At 40.7% G+C, this 22,641-nt stretch overlaps 1 protein-coding gene across 4 annotated transcripts in view; it reads right to left on the bottom strand.

Moving 5' to 3' along the window:
* Positions 1 to 22,641, bottom strand: part of TTC39B (tetratricopeptide repeat domain 39B) — a 56,631-nt gene that overhangs the window by 13,123 nt on the left and 20,867 nt on the right. For 3 of the 4 annotated variants that reach the window (XM_080987824.1, XM_080987825.1, XM_080987826.1), the window contains 10 exons: positions 14,652 to 14,756; positions 14,046 to 14,177; positions 11,617 to 11,693; positions 11,025 to 11,092; positions 7,095 to 7,159; positions 5,758 to 5,863; positions 5,387 to 5,452; positions 3,714 to 3,822; positions 1,749 to 1,816; positions 1,595 to 1,654 (listed from right to left, as the gene is read on the bottom strand). In XM_080987824.1, coding sequence (XP_080843950.1) covers positions 1,595 to 1,654; positions 1,749 to 1,816; positions 3,714 to 3,822; positions 5,387 to 5,452; positions 5,758 to 5,863; positions 7,095 to 7,159; positions 11,025 to 11,092; positions 11,617 to 11,693; positions 14,046 to 14,177; positions 14,652 to 14,756 — 856 coding nt within the window. Of the gene's footprint in view, positions 1 to 1,594; positions 1,655 to 1,748; positions 1,817 to 3,713; positions 3,823 to 5,386; positions 5,453 to 5,757; positions 5,864 to 7,094; positions 7,160 to 11,024; positions 11,093 to 11,616; positions 11,694 to 14,045; positions 14,178 to 14,651; positions 14,757 to 17,842; positions 18,131 to 22,641 lie in introns of those variants that run through there. The other variant, XM_080987827.1, reaches the window with a different exon arrangement.

Here is a 22,641-nt window from a genome sequence, read left to right as displayed (position 1 = left end):
CTGCTCGACACAAAGCCTTTTGCTCCTATTCTGGTTTTTATTTGATAATAGAAGGTTACAGAAGTTGTCAAGCTACTTGTTTTTGAACAGCCCAGGTGTTCTGACCCCAAAGAAACTTGGGAAATTATCAGGAAGAATCTTACAGAAAAAAGTGTTGTCTCCACTCCACAGCACTTGCTCTCCTCTCTATTTAAATCTCCCTTTGTGCAGAGATTTTCAAAAGGGATACATGACAAATCTGAAGAATCATGAATTGTGCAGGCTGTTTATGTTAGCCAGATTTAATATGCTTCCCTTGATGACAGTGAGAGGAAGATATTTAGCGCTCCCAGAATTAGAGCGTCTCTGTAAATGTAGTAAACAGGAAGCTGATGATTTGGAGCATATTTTCTTTTCTTGTGATTTTGGCATTTATGCCAGAAGACAATTATTAGAGGCCTTACAACTCAATAGGCTCATTTCTTTGCCACCAACGGTTCAGGACCTGCTTTCGGACAGGAATGATCAAATTACTTTAATAGTGGCTGAATTTTTGAGTGCTGTCCATGTAGAAAGACTGGGCCATTATAAAGAGAATTAGTGATTCTTAATTGATCAGGGATTCGGTAGTGCTGTATTGTATTATTTGTGCAAACTGATTTTCTCTGGAATTAAAGATCTGACCAGGACAAACCTTGTTATGCTGAGCTCGTATTTTGCACGATTTGTATATGGTGTCTGTTTGATAATGTGTGGTTTGCTATGCCTAATAAAGGATAACTATTTAATAGCCCAGGTGTGGAGAACCTTTGGCCTGCCAGGGGTTGGTGAGCTACAACACCCATCCGCTGCAGCCAGCACAGCCCGTTGCCAAAGGTTCACCACACCTGCAATAGCCCATGCCTTCATAAAACTGGAGTGAATGGGAAGTGGGGAGGGGGGCACATTAGGCAGGAAGAGTACAGGGCCATTTGATGATCCAACAGGGTCTTGAACAAAGAGTTTTGAAGAGCAACATGAAAGACTCTGATTCACTTGGCAAAACCTAAGCAAGGATCTTACATGTTTGATACATAAGTTTATTTAAATTGATCGGGTTCAAAGTATAAGCAAGATGTTCATAGCACAGGCAGTTCTGTACAGATGATGAACTTTGGAGCCCTCGGCCCAATTTATATTAATTGAACTAATAGCCATAGTGGGGACTATGCTGTCTTTACTTGAAAAATATTCCAGGTGTGGAATAAACAGAGAACAGGTTATTAAATTCAACATGTACATTGTGAATTGCTCTTGCAAGCTATTAGCATCCTTGAATACCCCTAGAAATGCAGAATTGTGAATGTGTTGTAGAACAGGATTACTTTTTGCCCAATACGTCTACTTCATGTTTCGTAACCAGACTTGAGCCCACTGGTTGGCAGGGAATAATTTCCCATACACTTGTTTTTTTAAAAAATGAATTAACAGTCACGTTAGAGGCAACAGGCTTCCCCTGGCTTCAGTTAAGCTTCAGTTAAGCTAGAATACAAGACAACAGAATTATATAACGAGCTCAAAAAGCTAAAAGCAGCACCTCAAATTTTACTGCTAAAAAAGAGTGGGGATTTATTACCTTTTCAAAATTTCCTTTCAATATGTCTATTCTGGCATCATAAAACAGAATGATGGCACCCTTGAGAGAAAGAAAAGCAACACATTAGAATGTTTTTAATTGCAACAAAAATATCATGTTATAAGGTAAAAGAAAAAAAATAAAGGAAACCAACCTTTGGAAATTTCTGAAGGTAAGGCTGAAGGAGGGCCTCTGCTTCTAAAAGGTTGGCTTCCCCTGTTCCTGTGAAAATAACAAAAGTCTCTATCAGAGCCCAAAGTTGCGGGTTAATCTGCATACCCAAAGACATGAAAACCTGTATTATTGGTTTATTGATGTTTTATTGATGTTTTAAAATTCTGTAAACCGCTCTGAGATTTTTCTTAAAAATATAAAACGGTATAGAAATGAAATGAATGAATGAATAAACAAACAAAACAATAAAAATATTGAACTGCTATCAATAAGTTGTACAGTAAATGAACAGGACAGAAATGGAGCAGAATACATACAATTATTTCTGCACTGAAATTCTGCATTCTTTACCATGCTTATCTTATTTATCCTCGAGGGGCTGGTGCAACCAGGTTCTGACCAAAATGCAGTTAAATAATTAGAAGCCCTGGGAATGTGTACTCTCAGTCCTCCCTGGAGCAATGTGGAGCAGTTCCATCAGGCTCCTCTCTCAGCTTTCACCTGGAGCAGCTATTCTATCAGGCTTATAGAAATGATGGGGCTGTGGGCTGAAAAACCAGCTCCTCTTATATTATATATTTGATGTTAGCTGCCCTGAGCCCGGTCTTGGCTGGGGAGGGCAGCATATAAAATAATTATTATGATGATGATTACTACTACTACTACTACTATTCCCTTCTAGAAATCCTATCACTCTCCTGGTCATTATAAAGTGTTCTGAGTTTGCTTTTTTCATCCTCTCTACCAATCTCTTTTCCTTTTCTGTTACAGTGGTACCTCAGGTTAAGTACTTAATTCGTTCTGGAGGTCCGTTCTTAACCTGAAACTGTTCTTAACCTGAAGCACCACTTTAGCTAATGGGGCCTCCTGCTGCCGCTGCACCGCCAAAGCACGATTTCTGTTCTTACCCTGAAGCAAAGTTCTTAACCTGAAGCACTATTTCTGGGTTAGCGGAGTCTGTAACCTGAAGCGTATGTAACCCAAGGTACCACTGTATATATTTTAAATTACCAACCTGAAGATATGGATCGTCCTTTCACTGGCATTTGTAAGGTTCTCCAAAGAGCAGGATTTATTTATTTTTAAAAGCTTTAAATAAAGGAAGAAAATACTGCCAAGCAGTTCACTAGCGCTTCTGGTGGTTCCGTCATTGCAAGAGGTGAGGTTACAGGGAACCAGGCAGAGGGCCTTTTCAGTAGTGGCACCTGCCCTGTGGAACGCCCTCCCAGCAGATGTCAAAAAGATAAACAGCTATGTGATTTGCAAACGACATCTGAAGGCAGCCCTGATCAGGGAAGCTTTCAGTGTGATGTTGTGTTGTATTTTTTCTATTTGGGAGGGGGGGAACTGCTCAGAGTGGCTGGGGCAACCCAGTCAGATGGGTGGCATATAAATTAATAAGTAATTTGTTGTTGTTGTTGTTGTTAAGGCTAACTAATCCAAGATCTCAAACCCACTTCAAACGGTGAACTTGTTGGGCTACAACAGAGGTAGAGAATCGCGTTTGCTCTGCAGGCCAGATCCTTATCAGGATTCGCTTCATGGCGCTGCTCACCTGTCAATCACCCAATATCACAAATGACATCAGCTGCTCTGAAGCCCTGACTCTCAGCAAGGCACAGCTGAAGGGTTTCCCCCTCTGCTTCCGTGCAAACCTCTTCCGGCAGCCCAGTCAGCAGCGCCTGCAAAGCCCCTTTCATCCCCTGTTCTTACCTACTCAACACCTGAAGTCATTCATGACTCCAGGTATAGGGCAGGTGGTCATGGCTTGCCCAAAATGGCCAAGTGGGCAGCCCAAGTTTGGTGACCCCAACCCCTGGGTTACAATGATGAAAATACAGTGCAAGAAAACAAGTAAATGCCCCATTAAAATATATTAGGGGTTGGATTAAAAGCTGTAGTTTCCCCATGTATCTCACCCAGGAATTTATTTTTCAGTTCTTACCTAGGATTAATGAAACGTAAGTGTGATATAGCAGCAAGGTGAAAGTACACAGTATGGCTCTCAGACTGGCACCAGAAGCTCCTTCCCGTAACTGCTGGAGACCCACCTCCTAAAAGCAACCAAAGATTGCACAAGATAAGATGCAGCACTAGTACTAATTATTTCAAGATGCAGAAAAAAGGAAGGGTTGCAAGAGGAAGATATTGGGGTTTTTTTTAACCACCCTTCAACAGTACCTAAACGGAATATAAGCCACACTTGCAAATAAGCTGCATCTTTAAAATGCAGTGGTGGGGGGGAGGGGGGAGAAAAAGACAATACCCGAATATAAGCCGCTCCCTTAAAACTCTGCAGGCATTCACACCCATAAATGGCAAATGTAGAAGAAAATCCTACGGGGACTAGAGAGGACCCGCAAGTGGTTTAAACACCTGTTCGTAGCACCGTAAATGCAAATAAAGAATCAATAATGCACTGTAAAATACAGGGAAAGCGATGAATAACATTAGAATTAATTGCACAACAGTCTCAAGCTCGCAAATCGGCAACAAAACATTTTTTTTGTTCCGTTTTACCGTATGTCTGTTTCAGCAGCGATATCGTAAAAGCCAATTTTTGTAAGTTCGCGTTTTTAAGCAGCACTTGAACTTTTCACAGTCATAATTTGCGGGGGGGGGGGGAGTGTGGCTTATTTTCAGGCCAATATGGTAGGTCCCAGGGCAGTTATAGAAATATAAAATGCAGCACTAAAAGCAGTTTTAAACGAAATTCAGTCTTAACCCGAGTGGGTCCTGGAATAAAAAGGTAAAGGGACCCCTGACCATTAGGTCCACTTGTGGCTGACTCTGGGGTTGCGGCGCTCATCTTGCTTTATTGGCCGAGGGAGCCGGCGTACAGCTTCCAGGTCATGTGGCCAGCATGACTAAGCCCCTTCTGGCAAACCAGAGCAGCACACGGAAACGCCATTCACCTTCCCATCAGAGTGGTACCTATTTATCTACTTGCACTTTGACATGCTTTCAAACTGCTAGGTTGGCAGGAGCTGGGACAGAGCAACGGGAGCTCACCCCATTGCCGGGTTCGGACCGCCGACCTTCTGATCGGCAAGTCCTAGGCTCTGTGGTTTAACCCACAGTGCCACCCGCGTCCCAGGTCCTGGAATACACACCTCAAAATTCAAAGGCCAGGGTGAAGAGATGCACCTTCAGCATACAATAAAAGCTGCGCAATGAAGGTGCCTGGTGCACCACTGTAGGGAAGCAATTTCATAATGTAGGGGCTGCTACAGAATAATGCCCTCTACCATGGGCGTAGCCAGGGTTTATGTTAGGGTGAGGCCACCTGCCATCATCCTCTGTCTGGCTCCCTCTAGCAGATTCAGAATGAAAGATCTCAATGACATTTGTTTTAGATTACTTTCTTTCAACCCCAAGTGCTCAAAATCTTTCTACAATTTCTTTTAGTTATTTTTTTATTATTATTTACTTGATGGGGGGCAGCTGCCCCTGCTTATGCCTGTAATTAATCATGGCACTTGAATAGTTATGAAATCAATTACTTAAAAGTTTACAAAAATGCCTTCCACGTTCAGCAGCCTGCTCCTATATTTCCCCAATCCATGATATACGCTATAGGTACATTTTAACATCAATGGTGAAAAGAACTTTTAATACCCTGTTGCCTGAAAACCCAATAAATTCTAGAAGTCGGAGGATTCTTCCTGGTAAAAGGGACAGCATCTGCAACAAATCAGCAACACAAAATCACTAAAATATTTAAAAGAAACTGCAATATCTTAAAAACCTAAACAGCATAAAATAATAACAAAACAGTCTAATATTTCTGTGTTCAAGTTAACTTTGATAGAATAAAATTATAAATTGCAGCAGATGTGTATATAAAAACCACAAAAATTTTCTATTGCTATGATGGAAGTCTGCAAAATTACAATCAGCTTTTAGGTTTTTTTATTCTTTAAAATTACAGCATTACAGGCCATGTTTTACGTCACAATTTCTACACCAAAAACTATAAAAACCCATACCAAATTGAATGCTCCTATTCCTAGCTGCACGCCCCCTTCAAACTGGTAGTAGGTTTCATTCTTGTTTTTGCTGCCCTGGGTCATCTGAAGAACCTGATGACATTCTCTTTTTGAGTAAAAAAAGAAGGATAGTTTTCATGTTAAATGGAATGAAAGGTACTGCAATTACTATGACATGTAACTGGAAATTAACAGAATTGCACCTGTCTCCAACTGACTGCAATTATTTTGAGGCTTAGCTTATTATTCAATATTGCCTAAAACAAGGCTCTCCAAAAGTATTTCTCCTCGCATGCCTAATATTATTTTAAAAGCAGCGTCAGAGTGCATGGTGCTTTACAGACTAACAACAAAGGGCAGGGATTTAAGAGCAATCTGCCTGCTCCTCTACTTCCACAATATCAGGGATATTTTACAGATATAGGATCCGTAACAGTGTCTCACTGTTAACAAATCCCCACCTTCTATATTAAGTTTTTAAGATGAGATGTGGAAACAGCAAGATAAGATTGGATAGAATTATGAACTTTGTTTGGACTGATTTGGACATTTACGCAGTAGCAAGAAGATGATCAGAATCCCCCTTCGGATCTTGAAATATGGGTCCCCTCAACAAAATTTAAAATTCGGCTTTGTAATTCGGAATTTATGTGATGTGATTTGATTTGATTGGTCGGTTAATAAAAATTATTTTTTAAAAATATATATATATTAAGTTTTTGTATACTGTCTCTAACATCACAGAAAGCCGTGGGACTTACTCCTAAGTAAGCATGTATAAGATTACAGACTAAGAATTATAAGCGCAGGTAAATATGCTGTCTTTCCCAGTTTTATTTCTCCCATTGCTGTTTCACATGCTTCCTCTGCCATCTTGCTAATGCCCCTGCTGGGAAGCATGTCTCTTTGGGGGCGGGGTGAGGCAAGACTGAAATTCATTGCCAAATGATTTTAAAAACCTGGTGTCAAATTTTCTAATATCTTAACAGTTAAAAAGGTAAAGGGACCCCTGACCATTAAGTCCAGTCACGGGTGACTCTGGGGTTGTGGCGCTCATCTCGCTTTACTGGCCGAGGGAGCTGGCGTTTGTCTGCAGACAACTTCTGGGTCATGTAGCCAGTATGACTAAGCCACTTTTGGCGAACCAGAGCAGCCGTTTACCTTCCTGCCGGTGTGGTACCTATTTATCTACTTGCACTTTGACCTTCTGATCGGCAAGCCCTAGGCTCTGTGGTTTAGACCCCAGCGCCACCTGTGTCTAAACAGTTAGCAGGGAATTAAATTGCTGAAATATATAAACAGAAAAGCACAAGTAAAAAAATGTTACAGAAACTGACTTGTATATTTGGTAACTTGTCCTGATTTTGAGGCCACCCTTGATGAAGTTGATCATATTTTCATCCTGGGGGGGGGGGGGGAATGAAATTAAACAAATCATTAGGTGATATTCAACTAGGTTTTTGTGTTAGTGCAAGGATTAATGCTGCCACAACAGGACTTTGCCCCTTCTCCTCCCTCCCTCAATGCTGTCCCCAGATCTGCTGTGGAGGGTTGAAGAAGCCCCCATTAGAGATTCAGGGAGCACATGAGGGGATGCAAAATACTACTTAGCGTTACATTTAATGCAACCCATTGCGTATATCATACCTCTATCACTTGAACAGTTTTACCTGTGTAATGTAAACACTGGAAACATGCAAAATGTGTATACATGAAGCTGAATGTATTTATTAGGCTGTGCATGCAACTCTTCATCAACGGAACACTATTTGTATATAAATGCTTTATACAAACATTTCCAAAACAAAACTTCACGGGAAAGAAGCATTTATATGTATCAAGCAAAACTGAAGAAACACCACTAGATGGTGCTACAAGTATCCAACAATAATTTGATGTGTTACTGGGATAATAATGGAATCATACAGTGGTACATTTGCAGTACACAAAAATTGAATGAGGAATAGCCCACTCTGAAGACTTCATCGTCCACCGTAATAAATATTGAGTGCTTCCACCAAGTGCATGCATCATCTTTGTTCTGCACTCTTCTGCATCCTTCCAGTGTGAATACTGGAACCTACTACATCTCCAACAGGTATTGTATTTGGAGACTGGAAACAGCAGCATAATGATTCATAAATAGCAATGGACTATTTATTTAGTGGTTAATGTGCATTAAATAAGTTTCCCTTGCAATATAAGGTCTAAACAGCCATTTCAAAGGAGCAAAATCCTTTAATACTCTGGACAAGTTCCCAAGTTCTGTTAAATCAATACTATTGTTCGCCTGAAATTTCGGTTGTTGCCAGGTTGTAACATACAGTGAAACACTAGTTCCCAGCTGAGCAGCCTTTTTTAGCCAGACTGTGCGTCTGAGTGCATAAAAAGGCAACAAATGACCTTGCCATATAGCTATGCTGACCTCTTTTAGTGTTGACATGGGTCTGAACTCGCTATCTATGGCACGGCTAGCCTCCTCAAGAGTTCCACCTGCAAGCTGATTTTTGAAGCTGTAGTGCTGATTCTCATTATTAAAAATTTCTGCACTGCTGCATATGGGAGGGGCGGAGCTAGCATTAATGAAGCTGTATAGAGGAAGAGGAGAGCCATTTCCACAACAGCAGTGGCAGTTTTCTCAACAACAATTGTGAACTTGGCTGCCAGTTCCCCACACATACAGCCCAGTCTATGCTAGTCTTTTTCATGCAGTAGTGTACTTGTGTACACGATCATGTGGAAGAATATGGCAGGGATTTGACAAAAAAAAAAAAAGTTTTATTGAAGGTCTAAAACCAAAGACTCTGGGGTATGTACAGTGGTGCCCCGCAAGACGAATGCCTCGCAAGACGAAAAACTCGCTAGACGAAAGGGTTTTGCGTTTTTTGAGTCGTTCCGCAAGATGAATTTCCCTACGGGCTTGCTTCGCAAGACGAAACATCTTGCGAGTTCTTGCGAGTTTGTTTCCTTTTTCTTAAAGCCGCTAAGCCGTTAATAGCCGCTAAGCCGCTAATAGCTGTTAAGCCGCTAATAGCCATGCTTCGCAAGACATAAAAACCGCGGAACGGATTAATTTCGTCTTGCGAGGCACCACTGTAACAGCCTTTGCATGCATCATTATCAATAGGAAGCAGAATGCCAAGAGCTGTGATCTATGAAAATGTTAAGTGATCCTTATTTTGCAAAGATAACAGTAAACAGCTAAGTCTTCTAAAACATATTTTAGAGACCTACCGTATTTTTCGCTCCATTGGACGGAGTTTTCCCCCTCCAAAAATTGAGGGGAAATATGTGTGCATCCTATGGAGCGAATGCAGGCTTGTACCATAGCTGCGCGCAACCCCTCCAGCAGGGAGAGGCTGCACGGGGCTATGGTTTCTTTAGCTCCACGCAGCCTCTCTAGGCAGGGAGAGGTTGCGTGGGGCTAAAGAGGAAGCCAAAACAGCCAGCGCGATCCATCCCGCTGGCTGCCTTGGCTTGTGACATAGCTGTGCGCAACCCCTCCGGCAGGGAGAGGTTGTGCGCAGCCTGTACACTGCTCTTTGGGACTGGAGGGGGGGAAGATTTGTTTTATTGATTTCCCCGTCTAAAAACTAGGCGCGCCCTATGGTCCGGTGCGCCCTATGGTGCGAAAAATACAGTACTTTGTTAAGGTTTATTAAATAATGTTTGGAACAAGAGACAGCAACATTTACTGCACAAATGCATATGAATTAAAGCTAAGAGAAAAGCAAAGACCTGCGGTACTCTGCTAAATCGTTTTTTAACAGAATGACTGAACAGGCAAAGTGTGCCAATAATTGCAAAATGAAATTCCTGGAAATAGATCTTCTTGAACATTATTACACATAGCATCATTGTTTCTGAGACTCTTCCTTTACTGACCAATGGAAGAACCTCATGGATGCATTAGCAGATACTAATTAACATTAGTAGACAGTTAGAAGCAGAGGCCACTTATGCTTCTGAAAACCCCCATCATCTTAATGTTTAAAAAGTTGCATGTGGTAAACCAGTATCATTTTAAACATTAAACCAGAGTGTTTTGACCTGCTCTTGGTGGTGTGTGTCTGAAACAGAAACACGATTTTAAATATACTTGTATAATTTTTTTAACACAGACTGATAGCCAGGAAAATGGATTTGCAATTGAAAATATTTTTTTTTTTTTTTTTTTTGCCTGTAAGTACTCTATCTGAAATGTATTTTTAGTCCCCTGTATTCCATTTTTCACAGAATTGGAAAAGTGTGTGGGTTTTTTGAATTCTCCTTTTTGGAAGTGTGTGTGTGCGTGGGTGTGAAGCCTTATCAGTTTCACTGCTGCTGGGAAAACTTAATCTTCCGATCCCTTTCCCCGACACCATTTCTCAGGCTGCTCTATGGAAGGAAGATGGGAGTTCTTTAGTCTTTTCCTTCAAGTGCTTACGTTCAGAGTAATACTTTCATTTGAAAACAAAACACAATCTGACAATCTGTCAGCAAAACTGACAAGGCTTTTCCTCAATCTTGCCAGGGTCACCGAAGGGCCGAGAGGCAGTAAAGGAAAAGTCAGTGCTGCCTGCTAGAAGGAGATCCATGACAATACATCAGAGTCGAGTTGCATGGCAAACTGTAGGAGTTTCTTCTTCTGAACTAACTGGAGGCGACAAGGTGGCATTTAAGGTGGGAAAAGCTTAGTTTGTGAACACTGGTACTGTAATGTACTTTGATTGATGTGGGGAAAGGTTTTCCTGTGTGATCATTAAAACACATGTAAAAGCACCAAATTTCAGCATCATTGTTTGCTTCGGAGATAAAATATACCATGGGCACAAGTTTCAACAGTTTTCATTAATATAGTATTTCAGGCTCTGGATTTTTATCAAATGCACACAGTGGAATGTCTTGAAAGAGAGGGGCAGGAAGTGCATCTTTCTTTCTTAAGACACAATAATCATGATTTTTGTGAAATGAACTTGTTCCATAGCTTTACTGAAAACCCCATTTTCCCATAGTCTGCTGATGTGGGACTCTAATGTTATTCATTATTTATCAATTTAATTTATGTTCTGCCGCTTCTTCCAAAGGAGCACAGGGCAGTAAACAACCAAGAGATAAACACAAATAAAGAAAATTAAACGTATTAGAAACATTATAATACAGATGCAGACTGGCAAATATCTCAGCTTATATGGCTTGCTGAAAGAGGAAGTTTTTCAGTGGATGCCAAAAAGATAGCAAAGACAGTGTCTGGCTAATATTCCAGGGGAGGGTAGTTTGTACGTTACCTGTACAAATGTCAGTGCTGCTTTCTGTAGTAAACATTCAGCATAGCAGATTTCTGCATGCATTTCCTCTATTAAAGATAAAATAAAACAAATTAATACAAAGCTAAAATAGTAGCAATGAATAGTACTAAAGGAATGGGAAGAACAAATGTTATCAAATACTTTCCTGCAAATTTTGCCCCATAACCAGAGTCTTTTAAAAAATAAAATACTAAAGCTCAGCATCTGGGGCATCTGCCCAGGGGCTCCACCAGAAGCCTTCACGGGTACCATGGTGCCCATGGGCACCAGGTTGGTCACTCTTGGTCAAGATAATAGATATCTCCCATAATTGACATGATTTGATCTGCTATCAGAGGCTGTACTTCTGGAGGAAATAAAAAAATCAAGTTTTTTCCAGACCGAGAGAAGACAACAAAAAAAGAGAAACCAAAACACTGTGCTTCTTTGAGTCCCAATGTATTAAGCTGTACAGTCTTTCTACAATTCTTTGTCCCTAATACTGTGAAATAGGTTGCTTATAAATTCACAAAAATGAGCACTGAGTATATAAGCTTACAGAGAAAACACCCCCACCCCATATTCTTCTTACCTTCATTCAGCTGATCTACGGACTGCTTCGAAACTAAACTGGACAATGATTCTACTACTGTGTTCCTTTTCCTGAATCTACATGAAAGAGAAAGAGACAAACATTTAATTTTAGCTAAAGAAACTGAATCATACATCAGACATTTGTGCCATAGCTGGGAGAGAAAAGGAATGCAATCTACAGAACCTTAATACCATAGGCCACAATATTACAGTGGCACCTCGGTTTACAAACTTAATCCGTGTTGGAAGTCCGTTCTTAAACTGAAACTGTTCTTAAACCGAGGCGCGCTTTCCCTAATGAGGCCTTCCGCCGCCGGTGCCCTTCCACCATTCAGATTCCGTTCTTATACCGACGTAAAGTTCACAAACCGGGACACTACTTCCGGTTTTGCAGAGTTCATAAACTGAATCGTTCGAAAACAGGGCTGTTTTTAAACTGAGGTACCACTGTATTGCACAAACAACGTCCAATTAGTGTCCAGAAAGCAGGGCTCTAACCACTCAGTCATCCAGCCCACCTGTCATAGTAAACATGGGAAGAACTGAGCACCTCCTGCCCCTGGCTCTTGCCCTGGGAATGTAGCTGATTTCACTAGCCTCATGCACTTCTAGGGAAAGTAAATATTAAACACCAAAGGGCCATTCATGTAGCTTCCATGCAAATGTGAAATGTTATTTGTCATCTTTGTACCTAGCCATACCTACAAGGTCGTTCTTCAAGGAAACATATACAGAGAATCAAGGAGAAGATCTGAAAACTACCTCCCTGTTTTATCTGATCACATAACTACCAAAAATCAGTGCAGACTGGCCTCTCTCCTCTATACAAAGAAGGCATTCCAAATGATACTCGCATCCCAGATTAATGTGAACTTTTCTAAGATAAATGGTAATTTAATATGCTTGTGTATAAAAGCCTCTTAATTTTTCTTATATAATACAGTTGTTTTAAAGGCTTGGGTCGCTTTTTAAAAAAGCAGTTTTGATTAAAAAAACACACCATGGTTGTGTATCTAGCACAAATCACACCATTTCCAGGGAGCGAGTACATGAAGGTGACCCTAACTGCAGACCTTATTCAGATTCTATCCTATGTCTCTGCTACAAAGCCAAAAGATTATATTTATCAGTTTCTTATCAGCAATTCCATCTAACAAAGAATACAGTATGTCACATCTCTAGATATCATTCTGGTCATGCCTAAATAACCTATTCTTCCAGCCAAATTGAATAAATCTATGTGATTTCCCCCCACTTACTTCCTACAGCAGATATAACGTCTGAACCAACCTGGACCCTGCAATCCTCATTTGAGGCCCTTCTTCATGTGCCTTCTCCATGAGAGATCTGGAGAGTGGCAACACGAGAACTTGCCTTTTCTGTGGTGGCCCCCCATTTGTGGGAGCCTCACCTGGTGTCTGCATATCTTTAGGCACCAGGCAAAAACACTGGTCTTCTCTCAAGCCTTTAGCTAATTGCCAATGTATTGTTGTGTTTTCATATTGTAAACCAACCCTGTGATCCTTGGATGAAGAGTGGTATAGAAATGTAATAAATAATATTAATAATAATATTCTGTAGACAACCACTGCAGAAGCAGTCAGGAAGTCTGTCTATTTCCAGCACAAGCTCCAAAATAAGTCAATTAATCTAGCCCCAAACCAAACCTCTTAGTGTGAATACATGACTTCTGTTTTTTAATTTAGCAAAAGGTGCTGGACTTTGGAATTTTAACGATTTGCTCATTACTTCAAGTGGAAAACTGGTACAAGGCTCTGAAAGAGACTTGAGTGAAATGGTAACTTGTACAAAGCAATGGAAGTCATCAGAGGCTGTGTGAATATACATACATACATACATACATGGTGCCCTCTGGCTGCCAGTGAGACTGCAAACATCCTCTGACATCACAAATGACTCAGGCTCCAATTCGAACCCCACTTACCTGGGAGTAAGCCCCACTGAATTCAACAGGACTTACATTTGAGTAAGCATGGTTAGGATTAAGCTCTTCTTTGCAAGACTAACTGCACACCCATTTTAAATGTTAGGCTGACACTATGGCTACTACCACAATTCCAAACTATATAATGCGTACCCAACAGTTATCCAGTTAAGTTATTCCCAGATTCACCAAAATGAACTGAATTTAGTCACGCCCATGGATTTCAATGGGCTTACTGCAAGCCGGACTAACTTTGGATATCTTCTGATTGAGTACTGCTCTAGTAATCCTAAACGACAAGGACCAGGATCATATTCTCTATTGAGTAAGTGCATATCAAAATTACAAAAAAATAACTTTTCTCTACATCTCTTTTCATTACTAGTTTTTTCCCTGTTACTTGCTAAGAAAAAACGTACACGTGATTTTGCACAACCCTCCGATACCTAGCATTCAACAAATAAAAAATTATTCATGCTTACTTTTGGCAAGTTTGTAGAGCTTCTTTCATTGTAGCAATTCCCATTTGGATATCCTGTTGCTCAAAGGTCATAGCAGCCTGCATAACTAAAATAGTACTATACCCTAGGGCATGGTACATGCTACCTTTAGACCTGTTTTGAAAAATAAAATAAAATGGGCATTTCAATCAAAATGGTAGTTCCACTAAAAAAATTAGTATTTTTTAAACACAAAATTACATGTTTCATAAAAGTAACTTTTAAATGCTATACATCTTTCAATGTATTCTGCACATAAAATGATTTCCCTCAAATCTCTTCTATAATTATGCTTATTCTGCAACCTAGTTCTGATAAAATTACAAATGGGTCTGCACATTTTTCCTCTTCAAGTTAACATGCACAACGGCTCTTATTACACCTCAAATTTTGAACTAAAAGCCACTGACCAAAAATAGGTCACTTTAGAGGGTTTAAAGAAATAGTTGCAGAAGACTTGCTTTGGGGAGGGGAACAGAGCTAGAAATAATGAAAGCTACTCTGTTCAGAGGCCTTAATCTCCAGCAAACAGATGGCATGCCTTATAGCATCTCCCTGTACTGCTTCTACCAAACAAAATAACCTCACCAGGGACGAAGCAATTCCAGAGCTTCCGAGAATTTGTTGTTCAGAAATAAGTTCAGTGCCATCGTGCACTCTTCCAGAGAACACTTCAGATCCATCTTGGTGGCCCTAATGGAAGGATTGGGAGAATAGTTAGAATTTTGCACTATGCCTAAGTGACCACAGACATTGCATTCAAACTAGCAGACAAATGCCATGGTACAGCTCAATTGCTGGATATACTCAGGTTTTTTAAATACCAAAGTAAATGGACTTTCCACACTGCTGCTGAAACTTGTTCATAACCTCTTTTGGCAAACTGAAAACTCAAACCAACAGAAAACATACAAGATAGTCTTCATTATCTACTTTCTAAATTAAAAGACGCCTGTTTCTTGGGGGGAAAGTGATAACAAACCTAGACAGCATCTTAAAAAGCAGAGACATCACCTTGTCGACAAAGGTCCGTATAGTTAAAGCTATGGTTTTCCCAGTAGTGATGTATGTAAGTGAGAGCTGGACCATAAAGAAGGCTGATCACCGAAGAATTGATGCTTTTGAATTATGGTGCTGGAGGAGACTCTTGAGAGTCCCATGGACTGCAAGAAGATCAAACCTATCCATTCTGAAGGAAATCAGCCCTGAGTGCTCACTGGAAGGACAGATCCTGAAGCTGAGGCTCCAAGACTTTGGCCACCTCATGAGAAGAGAAGAGAAGAGAAGACTCCCTGGAAAAGACCCTGATGTTGAGAAAGATGGAGGGCACAAGGAGAAGGGGACGACAGAGGATAAGATGGTTGGACAGTGTTCTCGAAGCTACTAACATGAGTTTGAGCAAACTGCGGGGGGCAGTGGAAGACAGGAGTGCTTGGTGTGATCTGGTCCATGGGGTCACAAAGAGTTGGACACGACTAAACAACAACAACAACAACAATAGTATTGCTAGTGCTACTTTGTAAATCATTAGTATATTTATATTGCAGGGGAGGGGGTACTGTGGTTGAGAAAGCATGGTTTACCTCATCCCTACAAAGTACCCCAGCTTTGCTACACTAAAGACTGCCGCAGCGTTGGAAAGGGGTGGAGTTGAGAGGGAATAATGACAACTCTGTAATGTATTTAATTATCAGATTTATCAACTGTTTCACAGCCAAAGCAATCAATGCAGTAAGATAAAATACAAAAGATGCCTATTCTAAAAACAACAATAAAATTATACAATTGGTATTCTTTGAAATGACTGGTTCACACTCCAGGGAAAGCCTTCTTAAACAAAAAGTAGCTGCCTACACATCAATACGTTAGGTGCCAGGTTAACCAGATGTTTAACTGATTCCAGAGGGCTGGTGATGCAGTGGAACCCAATGGTTTGGTTGGTCCATGGCCCAAGGACACTGAACTGTTTAGGCTGTTATTGCAAAATACAGTTCAGTGGCTTACCGCACATTGCAACAAGAAAACCCAAGGCTCCCAGTTCAAGCCCTGGCAGTAGGGTACCCCAGAGTATGTTTGTAAAATCTGCTTTTCTCCTGATATATGCCCAAAGCTCTATATGCCCAAGGCAGAGTGTTAATACGCATATCGATTGCATAGATCCATTTTTTTCCAGGTGCATTTCTGTGCATGTTCATCAACAGGAGTGCTTTCAACTGAACTCTATCTCATTGTTTCCCATCCACACTAATGATAACTGCTTGAGAGGATGTATCTGCACTTTGTTTTGATCCAAGAGCTGCGTTGAAACCTTCTGAAACCCTACAAAAAGCAGGGTGGATAAGTAAGTTCGGAACTGCACATGAGTCTGGGTGGCATGAATGAGGTCAGTCCATACTGAAATTCACAAAGACTGGATTTCTCAAGCATGCCTACATAAAAGTAGTACTACTTTGGCACTTCTTTTAGTGATGATTTGGTTCTTTGTGGAAACCCTGCCTAGCCCTTATCACCCTGAAGCAGTCAGTAGGTGATAGTGAGAATCATACAATCACAACAATATATCTTCATGTGTATATAGTACACCAATTAAAAAAAAAATGCACTTTTTTGTTAACAAATCAATAAAATATATAAAAAATACAAAAAGGAAAAGGAAAGAATTAAAATAAGCACATCCACAGAGAATTTTTGTGGCATAAAAGCATTTCATAGGGTAGCGCTTCAGCCAACACAAATGCTCTGAGAACTGAGCAGGAGGTATCTCCATGATAAATTGTGCTTTGTTTTTTGTTGCAAAACTTTTGCTTGAGATTGTTCCCAAATTGCCTCCTTTCTATTTTGCCAGGAGGAGAAAAACCAAACCTTTTAAACTATTCTTTCAAAATACTGTAGCCATCCTGTTGGGACCTGCACATGCCATTGAGACCAAGTAGTCCTGTGTCTTAAAAGTAAACATTGTAATTGCTGTAAAACAACAACAACAACCACTAATGCAACTTTATACTGATGAACAGCTGGGGCTGGGAAGAAAGTACCTGCAGCTGAGCTCATTTTAAAATTGAGAGTGGGGGTGGGGAAATCCTGTTACCCTACATAGAAATCAACACAATCTGGCCTGGTGTTTTTGGTACCAAGACTGCGTCATTCAAATGCTGGCCCAGATCCAGACACCTTATTAAGGCCAAATGATCCTTTTTCTATGGCTTCCTGCAAGTTCACAGTAATTCATATTAAGTTTACTATAACTGAATCTTATTGTAGTGAATCACCTTCTAAATTTGCTGCAAAGTCATTTCAGGCTTATTCTCCCCCCCCCCCCGATGCATTACAAATAAACAGCTATATTAAAACTAAACACCAAAGTCACCAGATAACGGAAGCTATTAGTTCCCTGAGAAACAAAATGAATCTCATACATGATAGATAGCTCCGATTTTTTTTTTTAATGGTGTGACAATTTCAGGCATGCATCCTGCTATACACACCTTGCAGTATTCTGCAACCTATAAGATTGGCATCAGCAGAAACACAGTGATAACTGCTAGAAATAAGCTATGAATGGAAAGGAAAACCAATCGCTTCTGAAATAATTCTGAATGTTAATCTCTCCCACAAAAGAGTTCACAGATATGCTGAACTTGCTTTTTTTACAGAATGCAATAAATTTTATTAAGACAACCTCATAAAGCAATTTCCCCATAAAATTATTGTAATTACACCCTGGCTTTTGCCATCAATTGTAGTAACCACTTAGCATAGATAAGACATGATATACTCACAGAATTAAATGAGTAGATAACTTTAGATGAATAACTGCAATTGCTACAGAAAGATAAGCCTCTCTCAGGCACGTTTTGTTTCCGTCAAGAGCCAGACAAGGCAGCAAAAAACACCTAGATAATATCCCATTTCTTCTGTTTTATTCCTCAATACTCACGAGGCTCTTATTAATTAGTTATCAGGCAGGAAAAAGATATAAAAGTTCACACAGAAGCAGCTGTCATCTCAGGAGCCCTCCATATTGCAATTTAAAAAGAAATGTCAGTTGAAATAGCTGCAGCTACAGCAATGCTGCTAGATGATGCCTCTGCAGGAAGAGGATGCTGGGAGATTTTCCCAATCTATGCTGCAGCCTAATTCTAATCCATCACTGCCTAACTACAAAGGGGGAAATGAAGACCAAATGCAACTCAATGATTTGTGTTTGAAGGATGAAAAAGATTTTTGTGCTCCAGATTTTTGTGCTCCAGTTAACATTAAATGTTTTAAATCTGATGAAAAGGAGAAGCAGGCTATTTTACACCGCATTTAAACAGAACAGAGCGCTAGAAACAACAGAGCGATTTAATAATTCATTGCCTGTTCTAAAAATAGTATAGCAAGAAGTATAGAATGGTATTTACTGGAAATTCAGTCTGTTATACTTTATGTTTGAATTTCTCTTAAGTAGGTGTTAAGTATGATCCATGATAGTGAGTTGGATAACTATATAGCATGCAATACAACAAATATCTAAGGAGAAATGTTAGAGAGGGCATGGAAACTTGAAGAAGCCAACAGTATGAAATATTCTTCCACTGATCATAGAATCATAGAATTGCAAAGTTGGAAGGGACCCCAGGAGTCCAGCCCAACCCCCTTAAATGCAGGAATCTCTCACTCAGAATGGGGCTCAAACCATGGCCCTGGGATTAAGAGCTTCATGCTCTCCTAAGAAACTACAGAGAGAGCAAGTGAGCTTTCTAGAAGTCTTCACAAGCCATGTTAAGTCATGGGTAGGCAAACTAAGGCCCAGGGGCTGGATCCAGCCCAATCGCCTTCTAAATCCGGCCCACAGATGGTCTGGGAATCAGCGTGTTTTTACATGAGTAGAATGTGTCCTTTTATTTAAAATGCATCTATGGGTTATTTGTGGGACATAGGAATCCGTTCATTTCCCCCCTCCAAAAAAACCCATAGTCTGCCCCCCCACAAAGTCTGAGGGACAGTGGGCCAGCCCCCTGCTGAAAAAAGTATGCTGACCCCTGTGTTAAGTATTTGATTCAAGTGCTATCAAGCTCCAGATTCTTCTGCTGCATTACAAGCATTTTAGGTTCTCGCATGATTGTGTCCAAAAATGTGCTGTCCTCAAGATGCATATTGGTTTTTCTTTCCATACTATTTGGTACTGCCCCAAATCTGTAAACCCATGTTGCATTTGCATCCCACAACAATAGCAAGTTATGGTGGTGGCACCACATTGGCAGTCATGGTGGAAAAAGGAGTGGCAAGTAATTAATGGGGGAAATTGTGATGGAGCTAGATTTTCCCTGCAATGCAAGGGGTTGGACTAGATGACCCTTCCAACTCTAAAATTCTATGATTCTAGATTTGCTGGTTGGGGCTGGAAGAGAGATTAGAGCAAGAAAGGAAAGTCTGGCAGAGAAGGAATGTGCTAAGAAGAAGTGAAGCCAAAGTCTCTCTGTGTGAGCTTCACTCTTGTTGACCAGAATAACATGTTATGTTAAGTCTTGTAGGCAGAGGAGTGATGTGACCAAGAAAGGGATATCCAATAGCAGGATCACTGAGCGTGGGTGGAAGGAAAATCCCAATAACAGCATTTGTTGGAGCACTTACTGAAAGTGGCCTCCACCAAAGCAAATTTGGCAGCCTTGAAACACTTCACGAAGGTGGAGGGCTGAGCCCAGCTGTCCCCCCAGGGGGCCATTGCTACTACTACTACTACTACTACTACTACTACTAATAATAATAATAAATTTTTATTTATATCCCGCCCTCCCCATCCGAAGCCGGGCTCAGAGCGGCTAACAACAGTAAAATGATAAAACATTCTAAAATCATTTCATTATAAAATTAATTCCAATCAAATTAATGGAAACCATTGGGCTAGAAGTTCTGTGAGGATTGCCAAAGGAGGGAGCCAGGCTGTGCCCTGGCCAAAGGCCTGGTGGAACAGCTCTGTCTTGCAGGCCCTGCGGAAAGATGTCAAATCCCGCATGGCCCTAGTCTCTTGTGACAGAGCGTTCCACCAGATCGGGACCACAGCCGAAAAAGCCCTGGCTCTGGTTGAGGCCAGCCTAACCTCTCTGTGGCCTGGGACCTTCAAGATGTTTTTGTTTGAAGACCGTAAGTTCCTCTGTGGGACATACCAGGAGAGGCGGTCCCATAGGTACAAGGGTCCTAGTCCGTATAGGGCTTTGAAAGTTGAAACCAGCACCTTAAACCTGATCCTATACTCCACCGGGAGCCAGTGCAGCTGGTATAGCACCCGGTGAATGTGATCTCGCAGCGAGGACCCCATAAGGAGTCTCGCCGCGGCATTCTGCACCCGCTGGAGTTAAGTGTTAAGGTGTTAAGGGTTAAGTGGTTGCTATAAAAACTAAGCAAGCAGCAAGTAAGGGTGGCATTACAAAACATGCCCTTTGTCGTGACATCTTCAAAGCTTTTGCCTAATCTCAGACTCCTGATCCTGTTCTTGAACTCTCTAGCCAGAGCTGGCCCAACCATGAGGCAAGGTGAGGAGACCGCTTCAGGCAGCAGGATCCACCGGATAGGCAGATTCTGATGCCAATCACAGGGCGGTTTACAACATGGAACACAAATGTCAAATGTGTACACACAACATAAAAATATAAATATAAAAATCAAAGCAGTTATATAAATGCAATTACAGTATTAAGAAATACATGGGTTCTTTTCACTTTTCTGTATGATGTCTGCAGCTTATGCATGTGGTTAGACAAACTGCAACACATCCAGGTCTCCCATAAGCACAAACATTTATTAATATAAATCCAGACACAGAAAAGCTAAACACGCACTCATAGAACCTGAGTACCAGGCAAACACAACTTGGCTTATCAAATACTTTAACCAGTAATGGAACAGTACTCCACATTCTTGATAGTATTTTAATTTTGTACACCTTAATATGGATTCCTTTATCAAGAGATAATAGTGAAAACTTTAACCACAGTTTTGAGATTAAAAGGCTAACCTTTCTTAAACACTTCTGGCTTCTATCTCTGCAATAATACCACACAGAGCAGCTTGGGTAGGATCAAGGATTAAGAATATCCAACTTCAGTATGAGGAAAGGAGAGGGAGAGAGAAAGGCACTTCTAATGTTTCTTCATACCTGCACTTTGTGATTTTACAAGAAATTCTACTTTTTTAAAAAAAAAATTATGATATATCTGTATTTCTACTTAATGTATAGATGCAATAAAAAACAATTTAAAGCCACTGATATTGAAATTTTTAATGCTGAATATTTAGCATCTTATGGCACTTTTTCCATGCATGAAGTGCCTCAAATACACTCTCAATAATCCTTACAACCAGTAGCAGTGGGTGGAGCAGTTGGGGCTGTGTTGCTACCCTGACTTACTAACACTGCATGTCCCTGCTGTTTATTGAAAGGGGAAGGGACAAGACTCCAGGAGCTCAGTGTAGTGTTGACATAGCCAATTCTGCCACTGTGCCTGCACCACAATCTCAGTGAAGTGAAAATTAAAGAAAAAAACCCTGGATGTACATTTCCAAAATATAAGATAAAATAAAATAAAACCTACATACAGCAATGGTGTTTTGTGCTGTGTAGGAAGTAATGGGCCCCGCCTGCTAGCCTGCTCCCTGAAATATCACATATAAAGGGCCCCATTACCTTCAGTAGTTTAGGACCTCATCAAACCTAAATCCGGCCCTGCTTACAACAACAGCATTACACTCTGCAGCTTTCCTGTTGTTTCATCCCATTGAACTGCTATAGTGGTTGACAACGCAAATAGGCACAGCCACACCAATCTTTCCCATGCAATAGTCACCCAGCTGAACTCAGCATTATCCCCATGCTGTAAGAACAGTGGTTTGCTTAAGGTCACCTATTACATTTATGCCTGAGAAGAGACTGGATCCAGGGACTTTGCCTGCAGGTGTCCATCATACATACAGAATTGCAACTTGGGCCACAGCCTTTTCCTCATTTACCTGGGAGGACACCCTTTTGAATTCAATGTGGCTTACTTCTGAATGGATATGCATAGGATTGCAGTGTAAAAGAAGGAAGTCAGGAACTGACTTTCAGGCAAGAAATGGAAGTTGATAAATGTGTTCCCTTAAGGGTTCCTGATAGTAATGATGGAAGAACCTACCATGCAGGCAGCCACAGTGCTGGAAAAAGCCTGAGCCTACCCAACTTGAAGTTTATCTACAGCCATTATGCTCTCCTTACTCTTTCCTTACTAATGCAGGACCTTAGCAGTAGGTGGGGTCAAAATATTTCATTTTTGACTACAAATTGCAAAAAGCAGGTGGGAATTATATGCACATGGACATCTGCAGATCAGCTGGAAAACACTATCTTATGCAGTTCAGATGGTGTAGGTAAGACTCACCAAGGTCAATGGGGCAATTTGAGTAAATTTGCATAGTTGTATACGTACGGCAGAACAACTCATCAAGCTTGAGATCTTTAACAAACATATTGTTCCAAAAGACCTTTCTGCACTAATTAGACAGACACATCCTAGCAATGATGACATTATTTTCACAGTGTTTATTTGATCACCATATTGGC

This window comes from Podarcis pityusensis (assembly GCF_964106645.2).
Source record: "Podarcis pityusensis genome assembly, chromosome: 17".
Classification (NCBI taxonomy): domain Eukaryota; kingdom Metazoa; phylum Chordata; class Lepidosauria; order Squamata; family Lacertidae; genus Podarcis; species Podarcis pityusensis.
The sequence above is the reverse complement of the archived record's forward strand: the minus strand, read 5'-3'. Positions and strand labels throughout refer to the sequence as shown.